At 35.6% G+C, this 25,166-nt stretch overlaps 1 protein-coding gene across 11 annotated transcripts in view; it reads right to left on the reverse strand.

Moving 5' to 3' along the window:
• Positions 1-7,104: 7,104 nt before the first annotated feature.
• The window catches only part of TTLL7 (tubulin tyrosine ligase like 7), a 147,924-nt gene continuing 129,862 nt past the window's right edge, over positions 7,105-25,166 (reverse strand). For 5 of the 11 annotated variants that reach the window (XR_015160341.1, XR_015160344.1, XM_086390773.1 and 2 more), the window contains 2 exons: positions 24,491-24,664; positions 7,105-7,469 (listed from right to left, as the gene is read on the reverse strand). Coding sequence is in view for 6 of the 11 variants with exons in the window: in XM_086390773.1 (XP_086246899.1) it covers positions 7,349-7,469; positions 24,491-24,664 (295 nt within the window). In the remaining 5 variants the exon portion in view is untranslated. Of the gene's footprint in view, positions 7,470-8,693; positions 11,599-21,289; positions 21,433-24,490; positions 24,665-25,166 lie in introns of those variants that run through there. The other 6 variants (XR_015160339.1, XR_015160343.1, XR_015160340.1 and 3 more) reach the window with 4 other exon arrangements.

Genomic DNA, 25,166 nt, shown 5'->3' on the forward strand with positions numbered 1-25,166 from the left:
ATGTTTTTACTGATAACAGCATATTGCAGTTTGAAAAAATAAATTTTGTGTTTCTTGATCTTTTAAAAGTTATGTTACTCTAACACTAAAAACAGCAGCATCTGTAATAGAACAGAGCTTGGCTAAATTTACATAGTTTTGTTATTATCCTTGAAAGCTTTTGTCACAACAGTGCCAGTTTAGGTGGTTTGTGCTCATCTGCACCTGTTCTTAGTACAAAATCTGGAATTCGCTTACTCTTACTGTATATTTCTATTACTACATAAAATACTATAGGCTGCCTTGCTGTAAAGCTATAAAAATGGTGAGTATCATTTCCGTGCAACAGTCTAGACACTACTTTCCAAGCCAAAGTTTCAGTATTTTTGATAACTACATAAAATAGTTCAGTTTAGGTCATTATAGTACCATTCAGTGTATAACTCCCTAAATATACTGAATGGCAGTATTCTTTCAATATTTGTAAAGAGGGAGGCTAATTTGGCAATATTTCCTAAAGGACAAATAACTGAAACACATAACTTCTGAAGGCTTTCGAAGTGTCTAACATACTGCTTAAGGAAAACTTAAACACTAGGAAAAAACGGCTCAATAAATTTTGTTTCTCACAAATAATGTAACACATTTTAAATAAATTCTAGCTTTGTAGGAAATCTATCAGTCACAAACTGACCTTTTTTTGTTTATATAAGAAGATTCTTTCAGAAGGCCAGCAAGGGCTTATAGGTATTAATATATTGTCTGTTATATAAAGCTCTTATCATCTGCAGATGGGTACTGTTAGAATCTCAGTGAAGACAAACTTTTATCATGTTAGCTCCTCCAGAATATTGGAGTGGATGGCCCATCCCTTCTCCTGCACTACTGCCCAACCCAGGAATCGAACCAGGGTCTCCTGCATTGCAGGTGGATTCTTTACCAACTGAGCTATCAGGGAAGCCCCTACATCATTAATAGTTTCTCATAAAGACTTGAATCACATTCTGACTATATCTTAAGCATTTTATATTACTTTTCATATCATGATTACATTTCAAATATCTAATATAGCTCATGTTTACCATTAAGACTATTTATGTATGGCCATCTTTCTCAGGTCAAGACATTGCAGCTGAAATACTTGGTCAAATATTCTCTGGAAATGGCCAAATACTCAAGTGACAAGTGCAAGTAAATTCTTGCACTAGATTTGTCAGTGTTCATAATTATACCACAGTATATATTTAGTAAATAAATAAATAGCCTGATTTCTTTATTAGTGAATGACTTCATTTTGGTAGTTGTTTTTCAAATGTTAGTCAATAGAAGAATTGTCCTGGGAGGTGCCTTTCAATAAAAGATCCCATAGTGAAATTAGTTTAAAAACTACTGTATGTTCCAGTCCCTTGCTGGGGAATCTTAAAGCATCTTAGAACACTAAAGGCTCTTGGGAAGTTCTGGAAGTAAAAAGAAACACATTCCCATTTATACACCCAATGTTTTCCACATTTACGAGACCCTGGTGATGGACATTTTTGTCACCATATTCTATATTTCACCACCATATTCTATGTGTATATGAATAGTCATTAAGAGAGAACTTTCTGATAAATCAGTTTAAAGATCTATTAATATTAATCTTACTTTCTACAATACAGCTAAGTGATAATTTTGTGTTAAGGCACTACACAAATTTTTCTAACACTTGAGATTTTTTGTTGTTGTTCAGTCGCTAAGTCATGTCTGCCTCTGTGACCCCATGAGCTTGCCAGGCTTCCCTGCCCTTCCCCATCTCCCAGAGCTTGCTCAAACTCATGTCCATTGAGTCAGTGATGCTATTGAACTATCTCATCCTCTCCCACCATCTTCTCCTTTTACCCTCTACCTTTCCCAGTATCAGGGTCTTTTCCAATGAGTTGGCTCTTCACATTAGGTGGCCAAAGTAGTGGGACTTTAGCACTTTTTTTAGAGATTATTTTAGGATGACTTATTTAGAGTTTTAAAAGATTTTCAATCATTTACTATATGTATATTGATCTTACAAATTATTTGATAAAATAGGGAGATACTAAACTAACCACATTGGCCTCATGTATATCTGTCATTGAAAAAAAATAAAAAATTCAAAGTTTAAAGCTTTTACAGAATATTTTTACTTTGTAAAAGAACAAATTTTTAAAAATATATTTAAAAAGTCAATGTCTATGTCACTTGTTGTCAACTCAAAAAATAATGTATACATGCATTAAAGTTCCTGTCATATGATAGATTTTTCAATTTCTTTGTATATAATCATGTTATAGACAACAGTAATAGTGGTAATAAGACTACTATGATATGCTTCTTATTGAGTATCAGTGTTTTAATCATGACAAAATTATAAATTCCTGAAAAAAGTAACATCATAGCTGAGATGCTGATGTACTTCTATTTGGGTTAGTAATCCTATTGTCATAATTAATGACGCTAGAAAGATGCTATGTCATATTCAACGATACTAAAAATGCCATTTATAAATTTTAGGCCAGTCTCCTTTCAGCTAACTGAGAGGAACTGACACCAATTTTGTTTACTTGACCTGACTTTAATAGCAGGTAAAGTTATCCCTGACTTCCTAGGTGGCGCAGCGGTAAAGAATCTGCCTTCCAATGCAGGAGCCATAGGAGACACAGGTTCAATCCCTGTGGGGGACTGTCTCCAGGGGAGATCCCCTGGAGAAAATGGCAACCCACTGCAGTATTCCTGCCGTGATAATCCCATCGACAGAGGAGCCTGGTGGGTACAGCCCATGGGGTTGCAAAGACTCAGACATGACTAAGCACATGTGCACAAAGTGATCCTCACGGTGCTATTGTCAGTGTGGCAGAAGAAATTTACTGTGAAAATATGTTTCATCACCCTGAAAGCTTAATTGAGAACCAGTCTCTTCTACTACTTAAAACTCTGTGTGTGTGTGTGTGAGAGACAGAGAGAGAGAGAGAGAGAAACAGAAATAAGCATTTGATGACATGCAGCTTTCTTATGTTAAACATTTTTATTACAGTAACATATCTGAGTAGTTGAAATATGTCATCATACAGGTATCACATGCTGAAGCATGATGATGCAATACTAACTGCACACTGTGCTGACATTTCAAGCATATTTTCTGTAACAACATTTGCATTCATAGACAGGCAGTAAAACACATGGGGATATTCTGCATCATGATTCACGGGAGCAAATGTATTGCTTTCAAACTAATCTTCAAACCTAAAATCTTCAGCCAATCTATTAATATTCAAAGTTGTAGTATGTATATTAGTTATTATATGAACCAACCAGCTCAGGACTAAAACTGTTGTTTTAGTCTTTGAAAGAGAAATATCAGCATTATCTGATAACTTTTGTAAGGTAAGTCTTACTAATTTAGAAAATATTGGCCTATTGAATAATGATTTTACCAATAGTTTTCAAATTGGCAGGTGAGGATAAAGTAAAAACTTTGTGTAGCTCTTTTTAGTTAATACAGTCCAGTTAATAGAAACTGTTTTACCTGCATAGTTTCCTTCAATACCATATACCCAACTCATAATAAGGCAAAAAGGAAAAACACCAAGAAAGGCAACAATCTCAAAGTGTGCAATTAATTTTAATTTAACATTTTTGGTCACCTGCCAATTTATTGCTGAGGCAAAAATATACCACTATAAACCAATATTTTAAAAAGCAGAATTTCTCTTTTCTTGACTTAGTCCATGCAAAGGTCAAAACTTTAAATGGAACTTGAAGTTTAAAAAAGAAGAAAAGAAAGAAAAAAAACAGTGTAAGGAATAAAATTTTGATTAATACACTTTCAAATTTTATTTGTAAGTAGCACTTGTCCAAAATATTTAGATAACTAATTCAGTTCTGGAAAGCTTTATTAAATTTCTCGATCTCAAGATAAAAGAAATTTTCACAAATCACCAGGTCATAAGAATAGAACAACTGTACTTACACTTTTTATCGTTTACCTCTTAGGACCAAGTAAACTAGGACTCAAAATGTTAAAAAAGTTTTACAGAACAGAAAAGGAAGGTATTTATTGTCACTCTTCTCAACATATTTGCTATTATATTTTAAAGAATATACATATAAGAGTTAATCAAATGCTTTAAGAAAACTACAAATAATAGAGCTTACGCAACTATCAATTTTTGGTACTTTTGAAAATGTCAAGTAATGTGGAAGTTTAGATTTAAAGAGAATTTTTAAATGGAATGACTTTGTCATGCTAAAGAAGAAAGCATTTGGATTAATTTATATTAAAACATGAAATTTGAAGTTTGATAACTAAAGTCTATAATCATATACTTTCTAATGAAAAAAGACTTAGAATGAAATCTTTTTCTTGATGTCTACAAGCCACTATCATCTAGCTGTGTGTAAGTATTGGATGAGAAGACTGGGGTTTTTTGCTTGAGTTTGGTTCATATTAGTTTTAGGGGGAGAACTTAAAAAAGTTTTGTGTATTTAGACCTAATTCAGATATATGAAAAAATGTGTATAGATCTTTGCATCTAACATTCCTATTGCCATTTTCATATTTGATCCTACTATAATTTAATTTTTATACATGCAAGGTAAAATAAAAATTGTTGCTAATAATCATAATATGAATCACAATAGTTCCTTCAACAGAATACATGAAGCAAATACTATTACAATGCTGGATTATTACAGTGAAAACTAATCTGCAATCTCATACAATATTCATATATGATAATTTAACATTAAAAGGTTGCTTCTTGGACAGTTCTGGAATAACTTCAATCATATACAGTTCTGGAAAGCATCAGTCACAGAATGATCAGGGATATATCTTTTAATGACAGAATGAAAATATGCTTTCATCACAAGTAAACCAAACTCCCTATTAAAAACTCTGGTAAGACTGAATAGTTTCTGGAGTTTTTCAGATAAAAAAGTATGTTCTCTCCTAGAAGAGAGTCAGACCCATACTATCACTTATACTGATATATTTTAACTCTATGAATAAAAAATTTATAATAAAAACTAAAAAATATTTTATATTACTAAAACATTTCTATGGCCTCTAGAGACTTTCACAGTTTATTACTGTGTCTTTTAGTTTCTCATTAAGGAATAAGCGTGAACACAACCATAGTCCACAGGGTACTAGGTAGTATACATAAATAATGGGCACATGGCTTTTATTCACATCTTCCTCATATCAGAACTAGATGAGTCTAAAGAGGCAAATGTGGGCAAGAAAATTCTAGCACTCAAAAAAAGTCAGACTTGGGTAGCTAGAGGAATCAAATTTGATTGTTAATAACTAACTGGGTAGTTTCATATATGTAAAGTTACTCTTTTTAAAATATTTTTTCCTAGGGGGAGACATGTTAGACATTCTTTTCACTCTAGCAAATTAAGTCACCATTGTGATTTAAGCTAACGCAAGTGAGTGGCCAAGAAACTGGACTGATGTCAAACATCAGACCTTTGAAACTGTGTCTCATTCATGAACAAATCATGAATCTGAACCCAAAAAATGACTAAAATTGCTCCATGAAAAGGCCGACTTGCTGATCATTCTTACAATGAGTTTATTAATATCCCAATTTCAGCATTATTTATTCTCCAAAATTCTAAACATATTTAGGAATTCACAAAATGGTGTCATAAACACTCAGAGCTACACTGTGGTTTCCTTCATCCTGACATCCTTATCCTCTTTTCCCACAAAGACAATAACTCTCCTTTGGGATGCAATTACCAAGGAAGAGTATCCATTGGAATATGAGTGTTTGGTAGTCATAAAGAATCCAGTAACTAGCAATAATTTAGGGAAGAACCTATTTTATCCAAATACAGCCTCAGATTATGGCTTTAAAAGCAAAACATATCTAACTTACAACCTTGGGTTGTCAGTTATCCAGCTTGTGAATTAAGCAGGCCAGTTTGCCCCTCTCAGTTCTCCTTCCGCTTTGGGACCATTTCTCGATTTACGGGAAAAAGCTTTCAGGATAGTAAAAGGAGGTAAAACATTCATGAATGTTACAAATAATTACCATCTGTGAAAAATAAAACTACTGGGAGAAATTAAAATAAAATTCTAAAAGGTGAATATCATGGTCTCGAAGGATATCCATGGTATTTATTATATTTGTATAGAAAACTGAAAGCTCACTCATAGTTTTTGAAACTGTAAGCAAAAAAGGAAGTAAACTGCTATGAAAATTATGCATAATAACTTTGGACAAGAAGAAAACTTCATACTATATTTTGATTTTTTTGAAATTCTCAAGAGAACATCCATGACTGATAATAGTAATCAGAATCTTCTTTTTGTAATAATTTAGATGACTTTCTATAGTGCAATATGAAACTCTGTATTAGTCTTTGCAATGTACGTTGGTCTCAAAATTGAGAGACTTATAAAATAATGTGACATATTCATTCTGTAACATTGAAATAAGTTTAAAATATCAGCTCTTCCCCTTCTGAAGAGAAGAAATTGTATTTGACCATATGTACCCATCAGAGGTATACTTTCAAAAAAGGAAACGTAAGTGGTATAAGTGGTAAAAGATACAAAAACCATATGGAAAGATTTTGCTATTACCACCATTTTCTGTTCCCTTTATGTGACTCTCAATAAAAAGTAAAAATATAAGCTAGTAAGTTTAATTTTTAACCCACTGGATTGTCTTCCATTTTAGACAGTATTGTGATCTTACTAGAGCCTTACTGAACATTTACATTATCATTTTCACAAGTAGCTAGATTCCCACACTGAGGAATAAAAATATTGGAGAATCCAGGTGGGATTTTTAATATTAATAGCATACTACTGTGTGCTACAGTAATGACAAACCCATTTTATACTTAATCCTATCATCAAGCAACACCAAGCTTCTAATTTTTGTTTTCATTTTAAATGGCTACTAGATATATACAAGAATTAATAAAGTAATATACTATTAGTTCTTTTTAAGTCAAAAGTATTATCTAGAAAATAATTTAACACTGTAATGGGATCTTCAAGATCAATTCTGTTTTATATACTCTGCAGCAAAAATAACATTTCTAGTAGGAAGGTATTAATTATAAACCTAGCAAATTCTAGACATTCACATATTTGTGTAAACAATTTTAACATGGTTTATTAGGTTAAATCTTATATCCAGTTTCCTGCTAATTCTTCTTTCATATATTATAATAAATATATGTGTTATCTGAGTGCATGTGTGTACATATTTTCACACACATATATGTCATATATACATAAAACAGTAGTTAATGGTCACTGTCTTTTCAATATTAAATTGGGGAAAATATGAATTGCTATTATGCATAACCCATGGTGATCTTCCCTTCTGTTTCACAAATGGCCATATCGGGATGTAAACAAAACATTGGAGCGAGCCATTCCAGGTGAACTGTATTTCAAGTTGTAGGTTGGTGTTCTCATGAAGAATTGTGTACTTCCTGGCAGTAAATACCTAAAAATAATAGTTTAAAAATTAGACTTTTACAAACAAATTAATATTAATATCTCCCACTAAAGTGTTATGTGGTTAATAATTTGTACATCTTACATGAGAAATGACACTGTAACAATGCAATCCACATAAAAGGATTTCATCTCCTGAGGAGGGGAGGCAGGAAAGGGTCATGAAGCCTCACTTAAAGAGCTGCATATAGATGCAAAATGTGGTCTTAGTATCCCAAGATATCCCATAAAGAGCCATGAACTTACAAGCTAGGAAACTGTTTACATCACTCATGTTAATTTGGAATTCATTAATAATCTCTGTAAATAATATGTGTAGCCAGTCAAATATTTCTTAAAAACATGTAACATAATGTAACATGAGAATTTGGCTAACCACATTAAAATAATTATTTCAAGGATGTTGAAACCATTGATTTTAATTTCATAATATATCACTGATGTATTATGACTGTAGTTAATCTGAAAGAAAAAGTTAAAGATTAAAATTTATAACTAAATTATAAATTTTATACTCCTAGACTACTGGGTGCTTAGATTACAGAATACCAGAAACAATCATGATTACAGGTTGCATGCAACCTTTGCACCCAAATGTATTTCAGAATATATGAATATTCCAGATTTTAGGACAATACGGTGTATATACTATATATAATGCAACATCTTCATCAGAGTCTTAGGGCAGCATTGTGCAAACAAATCATTAATATTTCTGTAATGAAGTGCAGAAACATTCACAATACATTGGAAAAAGACTATAAACAACTTTGTGTCTATTTAGATGTGCCAATAAATGGGTTACTTTTATTTTATTTCTATTAGTTTGAGTTTTCAGAGCTTTGAGATTTAGGAGTTGCAAATAAGAATGTGTGCCTGTATAATCTTATTCCTCTGGAAAGCCTTTGATTGGCATTAGGCCATTCCAATCTATATGTCGAGAGAGAAATGATTAAGGAAATTGACATGAGCAAACACAAGTATCACTATTAAAAGCCTGAGTCCAGATGATGATGAGGACAGGCTAGAAAGTCAAGACAAAGATATCTATAAAAAATTTCTAAGAGAAGTAACAACAGAAGGAGATTTATAATTAGTCTTAAAAAGAAACAAAGGTAGAGATCAAATCATTTTTTTTCTTCATGTGACTGTAGAATCTTCCAGCCACAGTATCATACTTCCAAAGACAAATGAAGAAACCGAGGACCAAAGATATTATTAGCTACCAATTCTTTATTAAATAATACTGGTAACTACTAACTTCTGTGTCAATGGAAAATTACATATATATTGTTGTTACATGAATTTCGTAGAAGAATACGAATTCATTATGATCAAACTGCATACAGCACTCAGATTAAAATGGCAGAATTCCACATAATATTCATAGACATCATTTCATTCTGAATTATCTGATAATATCCCCTAAATCTATTACTTAATATCACAAACTATAAATAATTGCTCAAATCATTATGTTAATAGAGCAGTAAAATAATCTACAACAAACTAAATTAAATCAAAAGTGCACAATGGGTGATGAATAATGAAATAATTGATTTCTCACATCATAGATTATATAAATCATTTTCTTAATATCACTTGGGTAATTCATATGAATTAATTATTATGTCAAGAGCTAGTGTATCATGATGACTGATCTGATATCTTCTGAAAGAAAACAGGCTGCCCTTCCTATCTAGGGCAAAGGTGCAAAGGAAACTAAGGTGTTTGATCAAAATGCACTATTCCATACTACCTGAGAGTTATTCTCTCTCCTACTGAAAATTGGTTACATCCTGGTTACACTGATAATAATTATAGTAAATAGTAACTTTTACCAACTTTCTTTTAAAGACTCTCCAAGCAATAGTTATTATTGGCATTACAATAACATTCACATTGCCTTCTGAGCTAAAGATTTTCATTTACACAGGTGAAAAAATAAAAGTACAAAGTCCAGGGTTACAGTGAACTTATACTATTTTATTTAACACTATTTTGTATTTAAAAAGTATTTGTGTGTGTGTGTGCCAGCACCATTATACTTGCTTTAAAAATATTTATTTTTAATGATTCTCTAGTACTCTTGCCTGGAAAATCCCATGGACAGCGGAGCCTGGTAGGCTGCAGTCCATGGGGTTGCTAAGAGTCGGACACGACTGAGCGACTTCCCTTTCACTTTTCACTTTCATGCATTGGAGAAGGAAATGGCAACCCACTCTAGTGTTCTTGCCTGGAGAATCCCAGGGACGGGGGAGCCTGTGGCCTTCCGTCTATGGGGTCGCACAGAGTCGGACACGACTGAAGTGACTTAGCACTAGCAGCAGCATGGTATATATTATTATCAGCTCCATTTTATAGATGAATACACCAAAGTGTACAGGCGTTAAATGACTTGCCCACAGTCACAGAAGTGACTAGAGCCAAGATAAAGATCCATTTGGTCTCACTACAGAACTATTGCTCCCCAAAAATACTATATTGCCATTTCTGTGTATGAATTCCAATTTTAAAACTGACAAATACAATGATTACATTTATTTTTCAGAAATATGAAGTATACAAACTTAGAAAGTAGAAAAATATTAGCCACAAAACTAAACTTTTAATAGAAGCAGAAAAGGCTAAAATGAAACTAAAGATGTAAAAAGGAAAATAAATTCAGTATGAACGTAAAAAAGCATATAAAATCACACTGTAAGAAACACTTTGCTTCCCTAAAGCAAGGGCTGTGGGATATTTTAAAGCATTACAGTGAAACACAATGGATTATTTGCCTTAATATCTCCATTAAGATCTCTTGGGAGAGCCCACAGTAGCTGAATATCAAAGATTATTTTTAAATTTTCTCTGCAATGAAGTTAATACAATTTGATTTTTTAGCAAGAAGAATCTCTAGAAAGTGGATTTATAGATAGTATCTAAAGAGTGTCTGTTAAAGCACAAAAATATGTGAAGTCTCCAGCTTTATTTCTATTGTAGCTTACTCTCGAAATACAAATATAGCTAACTCGTAGCTAACTCATTCCAAGAAGAAATAACACAAACTATCCTCTTTGTTTCACACACATACCCTTACTCCTCAATTCTGAGATGAGGGATACACATCTTCACATATCCATCATATAAATGTAAAATATGCATTTATCTACTTCCTATTTGACATAGAATTGTTTGGTTTGTCATGTACCAATTTATTGCTGACCATGGAGAATCTCTAGAACATGAAACATGTCAAGACTGGTAAGTTAATTAACCTTGAAACTTAAAATACACACACCTCTGAGATTTTCCTGGAGAAAGATCCAGGAGCCCTGACCACACCTCCCCCTTCCCTACCCAGAGTAAACTCAGCTTCCTGGTTTGGGGAACACAAGGTAAATAAATTATATCACTTTATTTAGGCTGTGTTCTTTTTAACTATTTTGATTGTGGTAAAATAAATATATAACATGAAACTCCTTATGATTTTTAGGTATCCATGTTCAGTGTAAATATATTCACACTGTGTAATATTGGCTGTGTAAAATGGTTGTGTAACCAAAACTACAACCTGGTTCCAGATCTTTTCATCATGTCAAGCAGAAACTCTGTACCCATTAAACACTAAATTCCCGTTTCCTCCTCCTCCCAGTCCCTGATAACCTCTATTCTGTTTTCTGTCTCAATAAATTTGTTCTAGATACTGCACATAATTGGAATCATACCATATTTCTCCTTTTATGTTTGGCTTATTTAACATGCTTTGAAGGTGCATCATTCCTTTTTACGTAGTATAATATTTTTATGCTTTTATATTTTTATACATAGTATAATGTATTTTATACTAAGTATAACCTTTTAACATAGAATAATATTTTATATTTATAAATTTTATATAATACTATATTTATATTTACAATTTTACATAGGCATAATAATAAACATGCAAGTAGCTCAGTGATAAAAGAATCAATCTGCCAGTGCAGGAGATGCAAGTTCGATCCCTGGGTCAGGAAGATACGCTGGAGAAAGAAATGACAATTTACTCCAGTATTCTCGCCTGGAAAATTCCATGGACAGATGAGCTTAGCTGCAGTATTTGGGGTCACGAAGAGTCAAACACGACTGGGTGACTAAGCACAGAACAAAGAGTCAGACCCAACTGAGCACACATGCAAAAAGAGCAAAGAGTAGTAATACACACATAAACATACCACATTTCATTTATCCATTCCTCTGCTGATGGACATTTGGGTGGCTGTCACCATTTGACTACTGTAAATAATGTTGCTATGAACACTGGTGTACAAGTACTGGCTTGAGTCCTTGTTTTCAGTTCTTCGGGGTATGTACCTAGGAGGGGGAATGCTGGGTCATGTGGAACGGCTACCCACTCCAGTATTCTTGCATGGAGAATTCCATGGACAGAGGATCCCGGCAGGCTACAGTCCACGGGGTCACAAAGAGTAAGACTCAACTGAACGACTAATACTTTCATACTTTTCATGGTCATTCTATATTTAACTTTTTAAGGAACTGCCACTGTCTTCTACAGCACTCATGCCATTTTACATTCTGAACCAGTACTAAATTCTCAATATACTTACCAACACTTATTATTTTGTATTTTAAACATAACACCCAGAACATTGTACTGTGGTTTTAACTGCAAATCCTGCCTCTTGTCATTTGCTAACAACATGGATTTGGATGAGCCATTTCACTTCTTTGGGCTTCAGTTTTCTCACTGGTGAAAAGAATCCAATAGTTTCTGCCACGCCTGTATTACAGAGTAAGGACCAAAGGGAATAGTGCGTATAGGTGAAATATTATTATTTATGTGTTACTAACATCAGCCTTGCTTCCCAGGTAGCAAAGCGGTAAAGAGTCTGCCTGCCAAGACAGGAGATGCAAGGGATACAGGTTCAATCCCTGGGTCAGGAAGATTCCTGGGAGAAGGAAATGGCAATACACTCCAGTATTCTTATCTGGAAAATCCCATGGACAGATGAGCCTAGTGGGCTACAGTCCATGATGTCGCAAAGAGTTGAACACAACTGAACAACTGAGTACTCACTCAACATCAGCCTCTTTAGCAAGACCATGCCTGTTTTAAGATAGATGTACCAAGCTATCTTAACCTAAGATCAAAATAGTATCATGTATATAACTTGATTTTTAAAACTTTTCAATCAAAAAGTACATAAAATAAACATCTAGTAAATGAATATTATAAAGTGATTACTCATATAACTGCTACCCAGGTTAAATGACTGAATATTCCTAGCACCCCAGAACCATGTACTGCTGCCCCATAAACTTACCCACTATCCAGACTTCTGAATAGCCATGATGGTGTGATCACTCACCTAGAGCCAGACATCCTGAACTGTGAAGTCAAGTGGACCTTAGGAAGCATCACAAAGCTAGGGGAGGTGATGGAATTCCAGCTGAACTATTTCAAATCCTAAAAGATAATGTTGTGAAACTGCTGCACTCAATATGCCAGCAAATTTGGAAAACTCAGCTGTGGTCACAGCTGACTGGAAAAGGTCAGATTTCATTTCAATCCCAAAAAAGGCAATGCCAAAGAATGTTCAAACTACCACACAGTTGCACTCATCTCACATGCTAGCAGAGAAATGCTCAAAATTCTCCAAGCTAGGATTCAACAGTATGTGAATCAAGAACTTCCAGATGTTCAAGCTGGATTTAGAAAAGGCAGAGGAACCAGAGATCAAATTGCCAACATCTGTTGGGTAATAGAAAAAATAAGGCAATTCCACAAAAACATCTACTTCTGCTTTATTGACTATGCCAAAGTCTTTGACTGTGTGGATCACAACAAACTGTGGAAAATTCTTCAAGAGATGAGAATACCAGACCACCATACCTGCCTCCTAAGATCTGTATGAAGGTCAAGAAACAACAGTTAGAAACAGACATGGAACAACAGACTGGTTCTAAATTGGGAAAGGAGTACGTCAGGGCTATATACTGTCACCCTGCTTATTTAACTTATATGAAAAGTACATCATGCAAAACGCTGGACTGGATGAAGCACAAGCTGGAATCAAGATTGCCAGGAGAAATATCAATAACCTCAAATATGCAGATGACACCATCTTTATGGCAGAAAGCAAAGAACTAAAGAGTCTCTTGATTAAAGTGAAAGAGGAGAGTGAAAAAGCTGGTTTAAAATTCAACATTCAAAAAACGAAGATCATGGCATCCGGTCCCATCACTTCATGGCAACTAGATGAGGAAACAATGGAAAGAGTGACAAACTTTATTTTCTGGGGCTCCAAAACCACTGCAGGTGGTGAGTGCAGCCATGAAATTAAAAGGCACTTGCTCCTTGGAGGGCTTCCCTGATAGCTCAGGGAAGGGATAGGCTACCTACTCCAGTGTTCTTGGGCGTCCCTTGTGGCTCAACTGGTAAGGAATCTGCCTGCAATGTGGGAGCCCTAGGTTTGATCCCTGGGTTGGGAAGATCCTCTAAAGAAGGGAAAGGCTACCCACTCCAGTATTCTGGCCTGGAGAATTCCACGGACAGTCCATGGGTTCATAAAGAGTCAGACACGACTGAGTGACTTTCACTCACTCACTCACTGCTCCTTGGAAGGAAAGCTATGAACAACCTAGACAGCATGTTAAAAAGCAGAGATATTACTTTGTCAACCAAGGTCCATCCAGTTATAGCTATGGTTTTTCTGGTAGTTATATATGGATTTGAGTTGGACCATAAAGAAATCTGAGCACCGAAGATTTGATGCTTTTGAACTGTGGTGTTGGAGAAGACTCTTGAGAGTCCCTTGGACTGCAAGGAGATCCAACCAGTCAATCTTAAAGGAAATCGATCCTGAATATTCATTGGAAGGACTGTTGCTGAAGATGAAGGTCCAATACTATGGCCACCTGATGCGAAGAACTGACTTATTGGAAAAGACCCTGATGCTGGGAAAGACTGAAGGCAAGAGGAAAAGGGGATCACAGAAGATGAGATGGTTGGATGCATCACCGACTCAATGGAAATTGAGTTAGAGCAAGCTCTGGGAGTTGGTGATGGACATGGAAGCCTGGCATGCTGCAGTCCATGGGGGTCACAAAGAGTCAGATACGACTGAGTGACTAAACTATCCATACTTCAGTGGCAATTACTTCCTGTTTGCCACCTAAGTACATATTCTGTAATACTATAATTCAGTTTTTCTTGTTTTTTTTTTTAATTTAAATATAAATGAAATATGTAGTCCTTTGCCTGTGGCTTCTTTTGCCCAATTTCTGTTAGAGACTCATCCATATTGCTGTGTATGCATGCAGTTTGTTCATTTTCAATGCTGTCAAATATTCCATTGAGTGGACATTACAAACCCTGTCCATTCTTCCTTGAATAGACATTTTCAGTTCATTTCAGTTCAGTTGCTCAGTCATGTCCGATTCTTTGCGACCCCATGAATCACAGCACGCCAAGCCTCCCTGTCCATCACCAACTCCCAGAGTTCACTCAAACTCATGTCCATCGAGTCGGTGATGCCATCCAGCCATCTCATCCTCTGTTGTCCCCTTTTCCTCCTGCCCCCAATCCCTCCCAGCATCAGGGTCTTTTCCAATGAGTCAACTCTTCGCATGAGGTGGCCAAAGTATTGGAGTTTCAGCTTCAGCATCAGTCCTTCCAATGAACACCCAGGACATTTTAGGTATTTCTAATTTCTAGCCATTGTAAGCAAATGCTACTGTGATGATTCTAATATGGTCTTGATGCACATGGGCATACATTCTGCTTAGAATCATTGGGAATAAGATAACTGAGAAAATGGTAAACTTTAGTGGGTTATCCAAACTTTTTTAAAGGTAATGATGCTCACCATCATCAGCAGTGTGAAAGAGTTTCCATTACTCTACATTCTCAACAACTCATGGTCTGAAAGATGGGTTTCATGTCTCCCTGAGTATGAGTTTGAACACTTTGAATACTTACTGCCTTTAAAAATGCCTCTTCAAGTATCTTCCCCATTTTTCCATGGAGTCTCCTATTTTCTTCTTAGAAATCTGTAGTTCTTAAATAGTCTGTATAACAATCTTTTGTAGGTTAAACAGATTGCAAATACCAACTTTCATTCTGAGGCTTGCTTTTTCACCTTAATGGAGTCTGCTAATAAACATATATTCTTAATTTTAATATAGTAAAGTTTATCTTTTCATTTATAATCTGTACTTTCTTGGTCTGATATTTTATACTCTTTGCGTACCTCAAGGTCATGAAAAAATCTCCTATATTTTCTTCCAAAATCTTTAGTTTTGCCTTTCACATCTGTGTACTCAATAATTTGGAAATGATTTTGTATATGGTGTAGGTAAATTCAAGTTTCTTTTTTTATTATTATTTGGAAACTCAATTGCCCCAGAACCATTTGTTTAAACAAACTGTTAACCCATTTGTTATAAGTGTCCCCCTTTTGTCATAAATCAAGTCTCTATATAAACTTGGGTCTATTTATAGCCTTTCTGTGGTGGTTTAGTTGCTAAGTAGTGTCCAACTCTTGCAACTTCATAGAGTGTAGCCTGCCAGGCTCCTCTGCCCATGGGATTCGCCAGGTAAGAATACTAGAGTGGGTTGCCATTTCCTTCTCCAGGGGATCTTCCCAACGCAGGAATTGAACCCGAGTCTATCCTGCATTGCAGGCAGATTCTTTACCAAATGAGCTATGAGGGAAGTCCATGGCCTTTCTGAGTACTTCTATTGGTCTATTTGTCCATCCTTTTGGTACTAGTGCATTGTCTTCAGTTCAGTTCAGTTCAGTTTCTCAGTTGTGTCCGACTCTTTGTGACCCCATGAACCGCAGCACGCCAGGCCTCCCTGTCCATCACCAACTCCCAGAGTTTACCCAAACTCATGTCCATTGAGTCGATGATGCCATCCAACCATCTCATCCTCTGTCGTCCCCTTCTCCTCCTGCCTTCAATCTTTCCCAACATCATGGTCTTTTCAAATGAGTCAGCTCTTTGCATCAGGTGGCCAAAGTATTGGAGTTTCAGCTTCAACATCAGTCCTTCCAATGAACACCCAGGACTGACTTCCTTTAGGATGGACTGGTTGGATCTCCTTGCAGTTCAAGGGACTCTCAAGAGTCTTCTCCAACACCACAGTTCAAAAGAATCAATTCTTCTGCCCTCAGCTTTCTTTATAGCCCAACTCTCACATACATACATGACTACTGGAAAAACCATAGCCTTGACTAGATGGATCTTTGTTGTCAAAGTAATGCCTCTGCTTTTTAATATGCTGTCTACGTTGGTCATAACTTTCCTTCCAAGGAGTAAGCGTCTTTTAATTTCATGGCTGCAATCGCCATCTGCAGTGATTTTGGAGCCCCAAAAAATAAAGTCAGCCACTGTTTTCACTGTTTCACCATCTATTTGCAATGAAGTGATGGGACCGGATGCCACGATCTTAGTTTTCTGAATGTTGAGCTTTAAGCCAACTTTTTCTCTCAGACACTATAGCTTTATTATAATTCTGAGTACACTGTAGTAAATCAATCCTACTATTTCAAGAATATCTTGTCTATTCTTGGCCCTTTGTTTTTTTGTATAAATGTTAGAACAAACGTTAGTCAAATTCTTCACTCTGCAAAAAAATTGTTAGGATTTATGTAAGGAATATGTTGAATTTATAGATATGAAGAACTATTTGAGAAGAAATGACATTGATATTGATTTCAATATCAATATAAGGTATAACTTTACATATAACTTTACATCTTTTACATTTTTCTGCATAAGGGTCTTACATGTTTTTGTTACTTTTATTCTGAAGTATTGGTTATTCTTTGATGCTATTAAAAATGACATTTTATCTAATCTGTTTGTTATTGATATAGAAAAAATATTGATTTTATTCACATTTTGATTTCATCAAAATTAGTAGGTTTACTTAGTAATTTATCTGTAGAGTTATTTAGATTATGAATGCTATGAATGTCATCACAACTATTAGTAAGGAGTTTTATTTCTTTCTCTCAAATCCAATGCCTTTTACTTTCTTGACTTGCTTCCTTGAGTAAGCCAGGTCAAGTATAATGATAAACAAAAGTTGTAGTTAATAGGTAATCTTGTCTTGTTTCTCTTCTCAAAAGAAAAGCCTTCAACATTTCACCATTAAGTATATGCTTGTAGGGGTTTTGTAGTTACTTTTTATTAGATTAAGGGATTCCCCTTTTGTTTTTAACCTGCTATTCATTTTTTAAAGCAAAAATGTATATTGAATTCTATCAAATGACTTGTCTGTGTATTTTAAATGATTTTTTATTCTACTAAAATTACACTGATCACATTTTAATTTTAATTGTACCTTTAAATAGATTCAATAAACAAAAGTTAGTCATGATACATTATCCTATTTAAGGTTTCTAGGTTCATTTTGCTAATATTTATGTAAGATTTTTGCATCTATATTCAAGAGTGAGACTGAATTTTCATTATCCTTGGCCTTAATGTCCTGGTCAGGTTTTAGTATCAAAGGTATGGTAGCCTTTGGTATCGGTAGCCTTCTATATTGTCTTGTGTCATTTTGGTAGTATGTGTTTTTCAAGGAATTTTTTAACGTAAATTAACAAATTTATCAACATGAAATTTTTAATATTTGTAGTATCTGTAGTTATCTCTTTCTATTCTTGATGTTAATTGTTTCTTTTATATTCTTGATCAGTCCCAACAGTGATCAATTTTATTAGTCTTTTTGAAAACCCACTTTTGCCATGTTGATCTTCTTTATTCTGTTTGCTTCATTATATTATTAACTTCTGCTCTTGTTTTTATTATTTCCTTTTTCTGTATTCTTTGGGTTTACTTTAAAGTTATGATGTCATCATTCAAGATGATGGATCATTTAATTTTTGCCTTACACTCCCTAATATGTTCTTTTAAGTCTATAAGTCTCCCTGTGATAATGATTTATGTACATACTGCAAGTTTTTATTTCTAATATTTTTGTTACCTAAGTACATTTACATACATAATGATTTTATTTTTTATCTTTCCAAAAAGGATGGATTTTGTTACTTTTAAAGGCCTGTGATGATACTTTGCATGATTTCAATTTTTTGGATGTTTCATCATTCCACTAGCTGATTTTTATAAAAGATTCAGGTATGCTTACTGTATTGTATTCTGAGGTGACTGACTTCACTATTATGTGACAGTTAAATCTGTTAATCATATTGTTAAAATTTTCTTCGTTTTTAAATCTTTTGAGAAATATATATTAAAATCTCCTTCAATGGTTGTAGCTTTGTATATTTTCCCCTGTAATTCTGTCAACTTTTGCTTTGCAAAATGTTTGGGATATTATTACATGTAGGAATCTATGCTGTTTATCAAAGCCCCAATCTTTGACAGGTCCTGAACTCCTACTTTTTTCTTTTAGGTCCGAGTGTCTGTCAAAAGCACTATTCAGTACTAACAAGTACCTGGTTTTGACTCTCCGATGTTTTCACAGCAAATGTTTTGTTGGTATTTTGTCCAGCTTTTCCTGTCAACATCAGAGGGAGGATTTGTCCGAACACCTAGTACTCTACTGCTAAAGGCAGAAGCTCTAACTCAGAGATTTAAAAAATGACTTTAGCCACAAAAATGAGCTTATATGAAGGCTCAGTACATAAAAGATAGAAATACAGAGATGCTGAGACTAAAAATTGTTTGGCAATCCCAAAGCCTTTGAAATAAGGCTAGCTATAGTGAAATACTGACTCTAGTATCCTAGATACATGGATATAGATATAGATATGCATACAGATATAGAAACAGAGGTAGATTTAATGATCCAGCTGTGAATATCAGTTAGATTTGCTTAGTTATGAGTCCACCTCTGAGAAATGGCTTCTCAGTTGGTATGGCTATTTTTTTTTTTTTCTTTTTTTGGTCACACCACACAGCATGCAGGATTTTAGTTCCCTGGCCAGGGAACCCATGCCCCTTGCACTGGAAGCGAGAGGTCTTAACCACTGGACCATCAGGGAAGTTCTGCTGCTAAGTCACTTCAGTCGTGTCCAACTCTGTGCAACCCCATAGATGGCAGCCCACCAGGCTCTGCCGTCCCTGGGATTCTTCAGGCAAGAACACTGGAGTGGGTTGCCATTTCCTTCTCCAATGCATGAAAGTGAAAAGTGAAAGGGAAGTCGCTCAGTTGTGTCTGACTCTTCGCGACCCCATGGACTGAAGCCTACCAGGCTCCTCCGTCCATGGGATTTTCCAGGCAAGAGTACTGAAGTGGGTTGCCATTGCCTTCTCCAAGGGAAGTTCTTGGTATGTCTATTAAATTGCTATCTTTCTGAGACTGCAAGGTTGAAGGCCACTCTCTTCCACGTAACAGGTGCTACATATACCTTTAAGCCACATATACCTTTAATATATTCTTAAGAAATATTAATATCCTGCAGATGTGTGGTCAAGATAAAGATGGTCCATTAACATGACTGATGGGAGCTTTATGTTCTAATTTTACAGATAAATTAGTCAAATATATATTTCCTCATGAAATATTTAGCTATACCCTCTCCATTATTTATATTAGGCATACTTATGAAAGTGAACTGATGAAAGTGAAAGTGAAAGTGAAGTCATGTCCGACTCTTTGCAACCCCATGGACTATAGCCCACCAGGCTCCTCCATCCATGGAATTTTCTAGGCAAGAGTACTGGAGTAGGTTGCCATTTCCTTCTCCAGGGGATCTTCCCGACCCAGGGATCAAACCCTGGTCTCCCACATTGTGGACAGACGCTTTACGATCTGAGCCACCAGGGAATCCCTCTATTTATACTTATACTTACTTATAAATATAAATTTATATTTTAATAGGTATCTTTATAAATACAATTTATCAATCTATTGTTGTTATTGTCATTCAGTTGCCCAATCATGTCTGACTCTTTGTGACCTCATGGACTGCAGCACATCAGGCCTCTCTGCCCCTCACCATCTCCCAAAGTTTGCCCAAGTTCATGTCCCTTGCATCAGTGATGCCATCCAGCCATCTCATTCTCTGACACCCTCTTCTCCTTCTGCCCTCAATCTTTCCCAGCATCAGGGACTTTTCCAACGAGTCAGCTGTTCACATCAGATGACCACAACACTGGAGTTTCAACGTCAGCATCAGTCCTTCCAATTAATATTCAGGGTTGATTTCCCTTAAGATGATTGGTTTGATCTTCTTGCTGTCTAAGGGACTCTCAGGAATCTTCTCCAGCATCATAGTTTGAAGGCATCAATCCTTCAGCGCTCCGCCTTCTTTACAGTACAGCTCTCACAACCGTACATGACCACTGGAAAGACCATAGCCTTGACCATACAGACCTTTGTTGGCAGAGTAATGTCTCTGCTTTTCAACATACTTTCTAGGTTTGTTGTAACTTTCCTGCCAAGAAGCAAACATCTTCTGATTTCATGGCTGCATCATGGATGCAGTCACCATCCGCAATGATTTTAGAGCCCAAGAAGAGGAAATTGATCACTGCTTCTACCTTTTCCCTCTCTATTTGCCATGAAGTAATAGGGCTGGATGTCATGATCTTAGTTTTTTTTAATATTGGTGTAGTCTATGAAACAGAGATAGATTTTTTTGGTAATTTTCTAGCTTTCTCTATGAACCAGCACATGTTGGCAATTTGATCCCTGGCTCCTCTGCCTTTTCTAAACCCAGCTTGGACGTCTGGAAGTTCTTGGTTCATGTAATGCTGAACCAAGCATAAAAGATTTGAAGCATGACCTCACTAGCATGGGAGATGAGTACAATTATCTGATGGTTAGTGCATTCTTTAGTGTACCTTCTTGGGAACTGGGATGAGGATTGTCCTTTTCCAGTCCTGTGGCCACTGCTGGGTCTTCCAGATTCGCTGAAATATTGAATGCAACACCTTGATGGCATCATCCTTTAGAGTTTTGAAGAGTTTACTGGAATTCTGTCAATCTATTAATAAATATCAAATTAATTGACTCCTATATATAAAGTAAAATGCTATAGGTTCCTAATATACAAGGGAAAGAATGTGTAGCCATTTTTCCCATTTTTTAAAATTAATGTGACTCTGGGAGTTGGTGATGGACAGTGAGGCCTGGTGTGCTGCGATTCATGGGGTTGCAAAGAGTCGGACATGACTGAGCGACTGAACTGAACTGAACTGAACTGACATTAACTTGGACTTTAATAGCTTGATATTAGATGTGCTCAGTCACTCAGTCATGTCCAACTCTTGGTGACCCTATGGACTGGGGCCCACCAGGTTCTTCTATCCATGGAATTCTCCAGGCAAGAATACTGGAGCAGGTTTCCATGCCCTCCTCCAGGGGATCTTCCCAACCAGGGATTGAATCTGCGTCTCTTGCGTCTCCTGCATTGGCAGACGGATTCCTTATCACTAGAGCCACCTGGAGGGATGTGTTCGTTTCTCTCTCTTTGTGTTTCCAAGTAAAACTTTGACCAGTATATATTTTCTGGGCTCTAACCAGAAGTAAATTATTTGATTTGCAGGTTTAAAAGAAGGAGCCAGTCAGGCTTGGCTCAGCCCCTTTCTCTTTTTGTATCAGCCTACCTGCAGAAAGAATGCATTTTTACTTGCTCTCCTCCCAACACTAATAGAATAAGACTTTATGGATAGTGCTAGTGGAAGGTTTGGGTTGATAGAGTTCTGTCTTTGACTGGATGGATACACTTAATTCTAGAATTCAACATTAGAAAACACGTGACTCTCATCTATATCATGTCTCTCAATAGCTTTTTTCAGTAATGAAGCTACATTTTGATGATCATCTGTAATGCTCCTACATTTCTCTCTCAAATGGTTCTGAACTTGGCAAGGAATAAAGGATGTGTTTACTGACCTCTCTCCCCTAAGAAGCTTATAATCACTATACTGGGGTCATGCTGAACATTTATCAGGGTCCATAACTCAAGATCGCAAGGGGAGAAATATTTCTTCTGATCAAAAGAAGGGGAGGAAAATTTTAAAAACTGAAGCAACTGTAAGGTATAATTTCTTCCTCTAGAATAGCCAGCAAAACTCATCTTATTTTGCTTAGCCATAAAAGTAACATGATCCTTCAACAGAAAATGGGTTATGAAATCTGGATTTTTAAGAGTGATATTAAAGAACCTGAAACCATCCTTCTTAGAGCAGAATTAAAGGTTTTTCTGATCATGATCCCAGAGTATCATTCTTAAAGAGAAGGCCCTTCACTTATATGTTGTAATGTATTAAAGATGGCCCTCATTTTTTTTAAATCATATGAGAATATTAATAAAAGTAATATGAGCTTTATTCAATAATTTGCTTCTGTCAAACCATTAAAACTACAAAATACAGCTTTGGTATTTTAAATATTAATGTCTAACTTTACCTCCATCATTTTTAAAATCAATCAGCTTCTGTTTGCTGGGGGATAGTTAAAGATACTGCATTATACCTCAATAGTGTAAAAGACAAACAAAGGTTAAACATATCTCTCTCAATACTTTTTGTGAAAAGCATTCCAAGCCATTCTGCTGTTGCAGATGAATTTTGTAGAAAGTTAGGTATATTATATCTCCATGATTTTTTAATAAACAGATTAATTTCTAGATATTTCAAAAAGAAAACCCAAGCTATGGTAGTTCATTTTCCTCACCATCTATTCAGTTACTGCTGTTTGTCGTTTACTAAGTCATGTTTGACTCTTTCATGACCCCATGGACTGGAGCCCACCAGGCTCCTCTGTCCATGGGATTTCCCAGGCAAGAACACTGGAGTGGGTTGCCGTATCCTTCTCCAGGGATCTTTCCGGCACAGGGATTGAGCTGACAGTCCCTTCCCAGGTGGCACCAGTGGTAAAGAACCTGCCTGCCAATGCAGGAGACAAAAGAGACTTAAGTTCAATTCTTGGTTGGAAAGATCCTCTGGAGGAGAGCATGGCAATCCACTCCAGTATTCTTGCCTGAAGAATCCCATGGACGGATGAGCCTGATGGGCTACAGTCCAAAGGGTGGCAAAGAGTTGGATATGACTGAAATGACTTAGCACGCTCCTGCATTGGTAGGTGGTATAGTTGCCACTGAGCCACCAGGGAAGCCATTCAATTGTTACCAGATCCTATTATCTTTTGATTATCACTTAGTTTTTCAAAATCATGGTTTATACTTTTCTCTCTTAATAATACTACAAAAACTTACACATACTAAAAGTCACATGAAAGTGAAAGTATTAGTCTCTCAGTCATGTCCAAGTCTTTGAGATCTCATGCTAGGCTCCTCTCTCCACGGAATTCTCCAGGCAAGAATGCTGGAGTGGGTTGCCATGCCCTTCTCCAGGGAATCTTCCCTACCCAAGGATCAAACCTGGTCTCCTGCATTGTGGGCAGATTCTTCACCATCTGAGCCAAGACATTTGTCTTTAATTCTAATGGGAACTACGATTGTCTTGAGAAGCGCTAAAATGTACTTCTTGTTTACTCTGTGTATCTTTGCAGTAAACAATATCTTCATGTTTTTAGAAAACTACCTATTTTAACTGGACAATATTTATAAAAGTCCAATTTTTAAATGGATCTTAAAATCCACCTCCCACAGATCTATTTGGTGATAAAGGGAATAGTAGAGCCATACTGAACATTAAAAATGAAACTAAAGGCATCTTCTCAACTATATTAGGATAGAGGAAAAAGACAAAATATCCCTGCTGAGGGAAAAGTTAAATTTATTACCATTTTGTATGCTCTTACTTGGCTTTTGAAAAAAAAGTATGTTAAGTTACATAATATCATTTCCATGTTGGTTATCTTTGAAACCTTCAGGTTTGTGATTGTTGTTTTTGTTCAGTCTTTTAAAGGTAAAGATTGTTCAAGTTAAAAGAATCTTGTAGATAGTAGCAAGTATAAATTTTTAGTCTTTAGCTTTTCTCTAGCCATCTAGACAAAAAGAGACTTTCACTTTCAAAGTACGTTGCAGCATTACTTTATATAAAACACACAGGATCTAGGAAATGTAAAACAAGTACCTGGAATTACCCCAATCAGTACCAATGCCTGAGAGTGATCCTCTTGAGTCACTTGCATATTTGTAAACCACTAGCAGGCACTGTTTACAAAGCTCGACTAGGCGCTGGCAACACTGAAGCTGCAAAGGAGTCACCACTTCCGGGCTTTTATTGAAAATACTCTCCCAAGAGGATCTGTTGGCATGGAAACAGACATGACCTCATGTGGCTGTTAAAAATGGCAACCAATAATATCATTTACCTAGCAACAAACCAATAAAGAAAAAGTATAAATGGCCTCACATATATGAAGTAACTACAGATGGTTAAAGTTATCCAGTAAATATGCAAATGAAAGGTAATCTTTATGTTAAAAAAATACAACACAGAATTCCTATCTTTAAAGATTTAACTGATGCCAGCTCTGAGTAGCTAACAGGATGGTTTCCCAATAGCTCCTAAAAACTGAGTTACTTTACATCGAAGGAATTGTAAAACACTGAACTAATTTCTCAAAACTTAGGTATTCTAGAAATACAGATTTTCTAGGAAGCTATATTTATTTTTATATTAATGATGATTCCACAGATTAAAAGGTCACTGTAACTTAATTTGTGATCTCTCTGAACCAACAAAATTTAGATTAATCCCATGATTATGACCACCACTTTCAAAACATGTTCATATGTAATTATGT

The sequence above is a fragment of the Bos grunniens genome, chromosome 3 (assembly GCF_055505025.1).
Source record: "Bos grunniens cultivar Pamir isolate PY7600 chromosome 3, Bosgru_T2T1.0, whole genome shotgun sequence".
In the NCBI taxonomy this organism is placed as follows: Eukaryota; Metazoa; Chordata; class Mammalia; order Artiodactyla; family Bovidae; genus Bos; species Bos grunniens.